Here is a 9341-nt window from a genome sequence, read left to right as displayed (position 1 = left end):
TTAAGGACCTGGTCTGTCTGGGAAGATTTGGAACCTGGAGGAGTGATTTCTGAGCTGGTTGAATATTTTTTAGACAGGCTCATTATTAGCTTTGTTTATATCTGAGCTGGGAAGCCCATTAGTACAGTAGCTTCTCCTTTTCGCTGGATCAGCATTACAAGTCTGGACAGATATTAATCCCTGCTGAGCATACATTCAAGTTAACGTTTACACCATAATAATCGAATGTGTACACAGGAGTCAAACAATTTTCCGAGCCAACTGGCACTCTAAAATTGTGCTCTGCGAAAACGCCTGGTTTTCTTGGCCAGTATGAAATAGCAAATGATTGTGAAACAACGCAGAACTCATCATCAGACAGAACACTGCAATCCACAAGGAGGCGTGGCATGTAAATAAGACAGAGGATCGTTCCTTCTGGGCCACTGTTTCATTCACCCTTGCACAGGCAGTGGCAGCAATGTTTCTAGCTGGAGAATTGACCGTCTATCTCTATGCTGTTACCTCAGTGTTGCTTTTCTGGTATTTCTGGAGAACTTACAATGAAAGGAGCCAGCTGCCTCCGGGGCCGTTTCCCCTTCCCCTCATAGGGAACCTGCACCAGATAAGCACCAAGGATATGGTGAACTCCCTCAAAGCGGTAAGTTTAATATTCCCCTTCTTTTAATTCTAGACTTCAAAGTAGCTAGATTTTCAAAGCATGGATGGAAATCCTTGTCCATTGGTAAAAGGGAGAAGCATTTGTGCATAAAGAAGTGTGCCCACACATTTGAACACATACTGAAAGTTTCCCTGGCCATTCAAAAGTTTTGTCAAAAACGTATTATGGTATGTGTCAGGAAATTCTATTTTTTAGTTTCTGTATGGCATCTTTCTAAGCACCCCACCCAGGGAAAAGAGACACACACTCCCCCTGTTCCCCTGTTCTCTTCCTCGCTGGGCAATTAATCGGAATTCAACTGGAACAACGGCAAAACAGAAAAAAAAACATTGCAAATAAAAAGAAATACAGCTAATCATGTCTGCAATTATTTTGTTTTGTCGATGACATAACAGTGAAAAAAATGCAATAACTTTGCAGGAAAACTCAAATTGAATAATCTTTTCCACGAAACTTGGCAATAGAATAGATTAGGACTGGAGTGGGTGGAAAAGGGGAATTCAAAGCTGCAGGCCCTACTACAAAAGGAAAAGAGACAACTTTGTTTTTCTTAACTAAAGGTACAAAAAAAAGAGGACGAGAAACGATCCCCACCTTCCCCTGGCACACTGCCCCAATAATAAATAATGTTCAATTTCGGAAAAAGAAATGATAGTTTTTACACGTTGTTTTCTTTTGATCACGGAAACTGGATCAAAAATTGGGTTGACTAACTTGGTTTTCCAGCAAAGGGATCTCCCTCCTTCATCAGAATGTTTATTATCTTGAGATTTTCAGGTGAGCGGGAAGTACGGTCCAGTGTTCACCCTGCATTTGGGCATGCGACGGGTCGTGGTGCTCTGGGGATATGACGCAGTGAAGGAGGCCTTGCTCGATCAGGGAGAAGAGTTCAGTGGAAGAGGGGATCTGCCCATCTACCAGTTGGTAATTAAAGATTATGGTGAGTAATAAGAGTTAATGATTGTGCTTAGATATCTGCCAAAATGCCCCCTTATACAGATTACATTTGTTCCATGGAAGAGTGGGGTCTGGGGGAGGGTGATAGTATCTATTATGATTTTAGTGGAAGGATGGATGTTTTAGCCTCCTCCTATCACAGTGTTACACTTTGGTCAATTTTGGAGGGGTATATTCGGCGACTCCATCTTGCCTCCATCAGCTCTGCGGCTTAATGAACCTGCATTAAACCAAGCACCTCTCAATTCCATAGTGGACAGAAGCAGCTGGTGGCTGACAGTACCAATGCTATCGCCCCACCATCTCAGGCATGGATGGACTGGCTCCTATCCAACCCTTCATGGAATTATAGACCACTCAGAGAATTCCCCTCAGGGCAGTCTATTTGCCATCCAGCGTCGGGGAATCCCTGAGAGATCACATGATGCAGGAGTAGGACAGACATGGTGTGGGCCCTACCAAACCTGAATGCACAGCTAGCTGCCGTTTGCACCATATGGCAGGTCACAAGCATGACTTAGAGGTGCATACAGGCCTTCTGGGCATCTCTCCATCTATGGCCTGCTTTTGGGGGTTATTTTCTACATTTATGGTCTTGGGAGATGGAGCGGGTGCTCAGCGGAAATGCTGCACCTGCCTTCTACTGGATCCAGTTTTGTCACAATGGTTTTTTGACATTGAAATAGGTATGTCGACTTGTTTGGAGAAGCGGGTGTGAGCAGTTCAGAAGTGCCTGGGCCTGCAGCAGCAACAACTAGCTGGTAGGATTTTCAGCCCGGTCCTTGGGGCCTCCATTTAGTGTATTTGTGTATTGTGTTTCTTTCCCAACTCTCTGCGTCTCGAGCGCATTGTTCCCCTTGCCCCATCCCCTTGCAGCCAGGCCTAATCCTCCTTTGAATACCTCGTCTGTAGGCTCTCTCTCTCCCATAGCCATTGCCTTACTGTAGCTACTATCTATCGGCCACTTGATCAGATCTCCTCCTTCCTTTCTGAGTGGGCAGACCTCTCCTCCTGACTCCTGGCCTCAACCACTCAACTCCTCCTTCTTGGAGACTTCAACATCCACCTGGATGTCTCCTGTCCTCCCTTTGGACTCTTTCGCGATATTTGTGACTCTCTCTCACTCACTATTCTCCCCTCTGGCCCAACTCACTCTGCAGGGCACACTCTGGATGTCCTGATCTCCTCAGACCTTCCCCTCTCTGTCCCTCTCTCCATTCCTCTCTCCTGGAGTGATCACTTTCTCCTCTCCTCCCTCCTCACCCTCTCTACCACTCAGGCCAAGCCACTTCCAGCACTGCCACCCACCTTCTCGGTCATCCGACCCATGAAGCGCCTGTCAGTTGAGGCTTTCGCTGCCACCTTCTCACCCCTCCTCCCCCTTTGGCTGACTCTCACCCTGACAAAACCCTCTCCACGCTCCACTCTGCTATATCTGATACTCTTGATATCCTTGCCCCTGTCATGAGAATCCGCCTGAAGCCCAGGGCCAAGTGTAACTCATGGTACGACTCGGACCTCGTCACCCTAAAACGCAAGTGCATTGTGGCTGAGAGGAAATGGCGTGCTTCATGTACATCCTCTGACAAACTGACCTGCCGCCTGCTCCAAAGGTAATACCGGCTCTCTGTCCAAACCAAGAAGAGAGCTCATATCCAAGCCTGTGTCTCTACGGTATCTAACAACTCGGCTGAACTCTTTAAAATCTGCAAGGAACTGGCCCATCCTGCTGCAGCCTCTACCTCTCCTGTCTTTTCCCAGGCCCTCTGCATGGCACTGGCTTCTCACTTCATCCCTAAAACTCAGGACATGCTGTCCTCACTTTCCACCTATCCCCTCCCTCCCTCTACTCCCTGCTCTTCTTCTAGCCCCTCTGCAGCCACCTCTCCTCCCTCCTTCTCTGCCTTTCCCCTGTTCTCTGCCGACAAGGTTTCTGGACAAGTCCGATCCATGAAAGTCTTGTCTAAGCAGGTTCACCCCTGTTCCTCCAAAACTATCAAGGACCACATAGACTCCCTGGCTCCCACCCTGGCTGATTTCTGCAATCACTCCTTCACCACTGGAGTCTTCCCATCATCCCTGAAGCACTCCCTTGTGCACCCCCTTCTTAAGAAACCCTCTGCTGACCCCTCCTGCCCGGCTAACTTTTGCCCAATCTCCATCACTCCCTTCCTGGGCAAGCTCCTGGAGAAACTGGCCATCTCACAGCTTAATCTCCACACTGAAGCTGTTGGTTGTCTTCATGATCATCAGTCTGGCTTCAGAGCTGCCAGAAGCACGGAAACTGCTCTTCTGAATATCCATGAAGACCTGCTCTCCAACCTTGACGCTAACACCCCCTGTGTCCTCATCTTGCTCGATCTCTCTTCTGCCCATCAACCATGCCATCCTGCTCCACCGTCTCCTTGACAACCTGGGGATCACTAGTCAGGCTCTGGCGTGGCTGACTTCTTTCCTCTCTGACCAACCCTCTCAGGTCCAACTTGGGTCCTTCCTTTCTGCTATTTTTTCTCTACCTGTGGCGTCCCCCAGGGGTCTAAACTCTCTCTGGCTGTTCAACCAATACCTGGCACTCCTTGCCCATCACATCGCCGCTCTCTGGCCCAGCTTTCAGTGCTATGCGGATGACACCCAGCTCATTTTCAGGCTACCCTCGGCCTCCTCCTCTCCTTCCCTTATCTCTGACTGTCTGTCTGCTATCAAGGATTGGTGTGCCGCCAATGACCTCTGCCTTAATGCCAGTAAGACTTATATTTTCCTCATCGGCACACCAGCTCCACCCTTTCCTGTAGCTCTCTGGCCGGCCTCTCTTGGCCCTCTTCCTGCTCCCACCTGCAAGGCAAAAAACCTTGGTGTCATCTTCGACTCGACACTCTCCTTCTCTTCTCACATCTCTGACATCACTAAGAAGTCACACTACCAGCTGCACCTCCTCCAAGGTATTCTTCCTTTCCTCTCCTTCCACCAGAAGCTCAGAGCTCTGGTGCTCTCTAGGCTGGACTACTCCAACAGCCGCTTTCTAAATCTGCCTGCTTCTACTCTCCGCTGTCTGCAACTTAACAGGACTTCAAGACTTGTCCTTGGCCTCAAGTCCAGGGATCATATCTCCCCAGGACTGAAATCTCTGCACTGACTCCCACTAGCTGCAAGGATTAAGTTCAAAACCCTCTGCATCGTCCACAAGGCCTTCTGTGATCTGGGGCCTCAATACCTTCAACTCTCCCTAAATATCTTCCTTCTCGAGCACTCTGCTCATCCGCCTCCAACTCTCTCTGGGACAGGCGCTTCTCCAAGCAACAAGTTGGTGGTAGATCTCTTTCTTCGTCTGGTGCCTCCCTCTGGAACAGCCTACCTGCCTCCCTGAAACCTGAGGAGAACCATTTGCGTTTCCAGAAGCACCCGAAAACCTTCCTCTTTGCTTCTGCTTTCTCTCCTCCTCTCCCCTGCTGAATTCCTGATGAAACTGCACTGGTTACCTGGCCACCCTCTGATCTAGGGCCCAGGTTACCCCCCCACCAGTTGCATATCTGCACTTCCTCCTTGGCAACTACTGCACCTGGGGACTGTTGTCTGTACCCCTACAGTCCCCCTCCATGCACTTGACACCTGATGCCAGCACTTTCCCTTGCACTTGCCACCAGCTGGACTTATTTTTATATTGTTCTATTTATTCTATGTATCCCATGTACTGCACTGCCCCCCACCCCTTTGTTCCCCGCACTTTTTCTCCTTCCCCCTTCCCTTGCACTTGCATGATCTGAATGACACTGGGCTTAGTAAGATTGTTGTCTCTGTCTTCCCTCTGTTCCCCCTCCCTTGCCTCGTCACGCCTTGAAACACTTGTGTATAGGCGCGTTATAAATGCCATATCATATCATATCATATCATATGTTGTTAGGAAAAAATCTTCAAGTGATTTAGAAAAACAAAATGCTTGGGACAAATCACACCATTTGATACTAATAACCAAATCCATTATATGGCTGGAAATTACTGCCTTTTCTCGATAGTTGTTAAAGATATCTCTCCAAACCCCCATTTGCTACAAAATGGATCCAGTATACAGCGCATGTGTAGCTAGCTAAAGAGAAGGTCGATGAAGGAGACATCCAGTGAAATGTATCTCACTGAAAGGAGTTATCAACATTGATTTTGACCCAGATCCTTCCTAAATATTCTGTTCATGGCTGGCCCCTTATCCAAGCAAGCTCAGATAAGTCTGGGAGCAACATGAATGAGACCTCATCAACAACTTAAATAAACAAAAGCAAGCTCAGAATGTGGCACCTCTGTCTCACTGGAAACATTAAGTCATTCTTAAAAGCACCCACAAATATGACCACAAGTTTTCAGTCCTCTAGCAAAATAATCTCACATAAGTGGTTTTCTAAATGTATTGAGTGATATTGGGGTGGACTGAGAAACAGGGAAAGGATTAGAGATAGTTTGGAAGAAAAATAGGGTCAGAAACATAGAATGGGAGACAAGAAGAGTAGTAGGAGGGAAGAGCCAAATGATCAAAGAGAAAGAGATCAGGAGGGAAAGATACAGAGAGGAAAGAGTTGAAGATCAAAGAGCGAGAGGGGAGGGTAGACAGGAAGGAAGGAAGGAAGGAAGGAAGGAAGGAAGGAGGGAAGGGAGGGAGGGAGGAAGGAAGGAAGGAAGGAAGGAAGGAAGGAAGGAAGGAAGGAAGGAAGGAAGGAAGGAAGGAAGGAAGGAAGGAAGGAAGGAAGGAAGGAAGGAAGGAAGGAAGGAAGGAAGGAAGGAAGGAAGGAAGGAAGGAAGGAAGGAAGGAAGGAAGGGACATTGTACAATAGCCAACTAGTGCCAATGTGGGCCTGTTAAATAACTTAAAAAACGTGTAGATGTTAATTTTCTGCAAAGTTATTGGCCCAATGTGCTGTAAAATTCACAATTTGCCAGAAATATTCCCAAACTTGTACAATCAGGACCTACTCAGATTGTCACAAAAAGTTATAAATTGCTATTCCAGGGTTTGAGCCAACTTTTGTTGTTGTCCAATCAGGTATTTACTGCAGTCTGACCCTGATCCTGTGGCTGGTGCTGTGCAATTGTGGCGTGACAGACTGATGTACACACCCAAGGAGTCTTACAAAAAACAGATATGATATGATATTTTATTTGTATTGCGCTCATGCACTCGTGTTTCAGAGTGCAACAAGGCAAGGGAGGGAACCAAGGGAGGACAAACAACGATCTTACCAGACCCAGTGATATTGAGAACGTGCAAGGGCAGGGGAGAAGGAAGGGGGAAGTGCAAGGGAGAGGTGGAAAGTGCTGATCAAGGAAATAAAAACAACTGGTAGTGCAGCCAGCAGGGTGGCAAGTGCGAGGTTTATAGCACAAACAAGGGGTGTCTGATAAGTGCGGGTAAGGGGGCTGTAGGTTTACAGATACAGATCCAAGTGCAAGTGTTGCCAGGAGGCAGTGCGGATGAGTGGCTGGGTGAGCAGGGAACTGGGCCCGAAATCAGAGGGTAGCCAGGTGCACGGAGCCGCCGAAGCAGTAGATCAGCAGGGGAGAGGAATAGCGAAGGCAAAAGCAAAGAGGAAGGTCTTGAGGTGCTTCTGGAACCGAAGATGGTTCTCCTCACATTTCAGGGCAGCAGGCAGGCTGTTCCAGGTGGAGGCCCCAGCCGAGGAAAGAGATCTACCCCCAACTCATTGATTGGAGAAACGACTGACCCTGAGGGAGTTGGAAGTGGAGGAGCAAAGAGCTCGAAATGGAAAGGCATTTATGGAGGGAGAGTTGAAGATATTTTGGACCCAGGCCCCAGAAAGCCTTGTGGGCAATACAGAGGGTCTTAAATTTAACCCTTACAGCCACTGAGAGCCAATTCAGAGATTTCATGGCTGGAGAGATACAACCCCAGGTCTTGAGGCCAAGGACAAGTCTCGCAATCCTGTTCTGGATGAGCTGCAGAGGGCAAAGAGTAGAAGCAGCCAGATTTAGAAAGAGGCTGTTGCAGTAGTCTAGCATAGAGAGAACCAGAGCTTTAGAGACAGTAAACTTCTGGGGGAAGGAGAGGAAGGGAAGAATACCTCTGAGAGATTCGGGAAATAATAGTTTCATTTAATGGGGGGAAGGGCATTGAGTAGGAGGAAAATACAGCATAGCAAATATTTTCCACTGAGTGAAGTACCGTGAAGTACTGTTTGCTTTAGAGAAACCCTGTTTAATTGTATACATTTGATACATTACTGCTAATTTATTAGCCCGCCCCTTAGGCTGTTTGCTTACGTAAGCCTTGGCACACGCACACCGGCGTGTGCACACCGAGCGAAGTACCATGAAGTACTGTTTGCTGTTCAGTGGCTCACGCCGCAACAGCTACAGCCTCACCCGACCTTTGCACCTAAGAGATTTTCCGCAAATATAGTGGCCTGTATCCTGTGTGCGGAATGAAACGTAGCTAATAACTTTGGAACACAACCTACCCTTTCAGTAAGTGAATGTAACAGTAATGCGTAAATGAGATTAAGCGAGATGAATCGATTGCACTGCAGTGCGTGATAGTGGTGAATGCTGCTCACCTTCCAACTCTCAAACTGGGTGCGGATTGTGTTGACGGCGTTGAAAGAACATTTTTGCTGATTGTGCCCCAAGTGCTCGTTTCGTCGGTAGCCGAGAAATCAGACATACAAACCCAGTCTCTTTAATTATTATTAAAACCACCTCTGTACTTTCACATATTGTTAGTGAGCTTATTTGCTGAGCCCAAATGGCTGAGAAAAGCTCTGCACAACCGCCAGCAAAGGCTGCAGACCAATCCAATGCACTGGATGAAGACAAACCTGTGCAGTGATGCCGTAGGGTTTGCCCATCCAAAGCAACCAGGCAATCATGATTACTGCCCAAAAATCAGAAGCTATTTACTTCTCGAACGTCACGCCGCTTCATTCTGAAGATGTGGTAGAAGTCTTGGAACTAAGTTTGTAAATAATTTAATTATCCCAGCGACGCATTTGGCCGCATCAGCAGTATTGTGCATTCTGACTCTATCGAGAAGTCTAGACCCTGAAAGCACTCCATTTTTGCTGGCACCTCAACAACCAATAGTAAAAGAGGAACTATCACCCATAATCAGGGACTCAGTGGGCCTCATTCCGAGTTTGGAGGTAACCACGCCGCTATTTGCGGCATGGCTGCCTCCAAACTCGTTCCGATTCTGCCCTGGTGAATGGAGTAATTACCGGACCATTCCAAGGTTGGAGGGACCGGTAATTCCCCATTCACCAGGGCCCTTCCCCATTCCCATTGAGCCCTTATAGGGCTCAATGGGAATGGGGAAGGCGCTAATAACGGTACCGTAAATTACGTTACCGTTATTAGCACTAAAGTACCTTTGCGGGTCCCGTCCTTAGCGCCTGCTAAAAGCAGATGTTGAGGAAGGACCCGCAAAGGGAACTCGTAGTAGGGCGGTAAGGGTTTAACGGCAACGGTCTCGTTACCGGTGACCTTTAACCCTTACCGCCCTACTGGGAATGAGGCCCATTATGTTTCGGCACAGGAAAAAAAAAAGACCAAGAAAATGGCCGCTTGGAAAGGGAAAAGGGATTCTGTTTTCCCTTTCCATGGCGGTGATCGGGAGTGGACGCACTGGGAACACTTCTGTCCCTAGCGCGTCCGCTCCCGAAAAAAAAAGACAAGAAGGTAAGTGGGGTTGGGGTTGGGAGGGAGGAGGAAGGGAGGAAAAAGAAAA

The 9341-nt window shown here is 47.9% G+C and overlaps 1 protein-coding gene across 2 annotated transcripts in view; it reads left to right on the top strand.

Annotated features, from left to right (window-relative positions):
• The first annotated feature begins 439 nt into the window (after positions 1 to 439).
• LOC138520923 (cytochrome P450 2A13-like) overlaps positions 440 to 9341 on the top strand; it is a 172134-nt gene continuing 163232 nt past the window's right edge. For both annotated transcript variants that reach the window (XM_069633352.1, XM_069633351.1), the window contains exons 1-2: positions 440 to 640; positions 1439 to 1601. In XM_069633352.1, coding sequence (XP_069489453.1) covers positions 461 to 640; positions 1439 to 1601 — 343 coding nt within the window. In that variant the 5' untranslated portion in view covers positions 440 to 460. The remainder of the gene's footprint in view (positions 641 to 1438; positions 1602 to 9341) is intronic.

The sequence above is a fragment of the Ambystoma mexicanum genome, chromosome 13, assembly GCF_040938575.1.
Source record: "Ambystoma mexicanum isolate Mex_15411 chromosome 13, UKY_AmexF1_1, whole genome shotgun sequence".
Lineage (NCBI taxonomy): Eukaryota > Metazoa > Chordata > Amphibia > Caudata > Ambystomatidae > Ambystoma > Ambystoma mexicanum.
The sequence above is the reverse complement of the archived record's forward strand: the minus strand, read 5'-3'. Positions and strand labels throughout refer to the sequence as shown.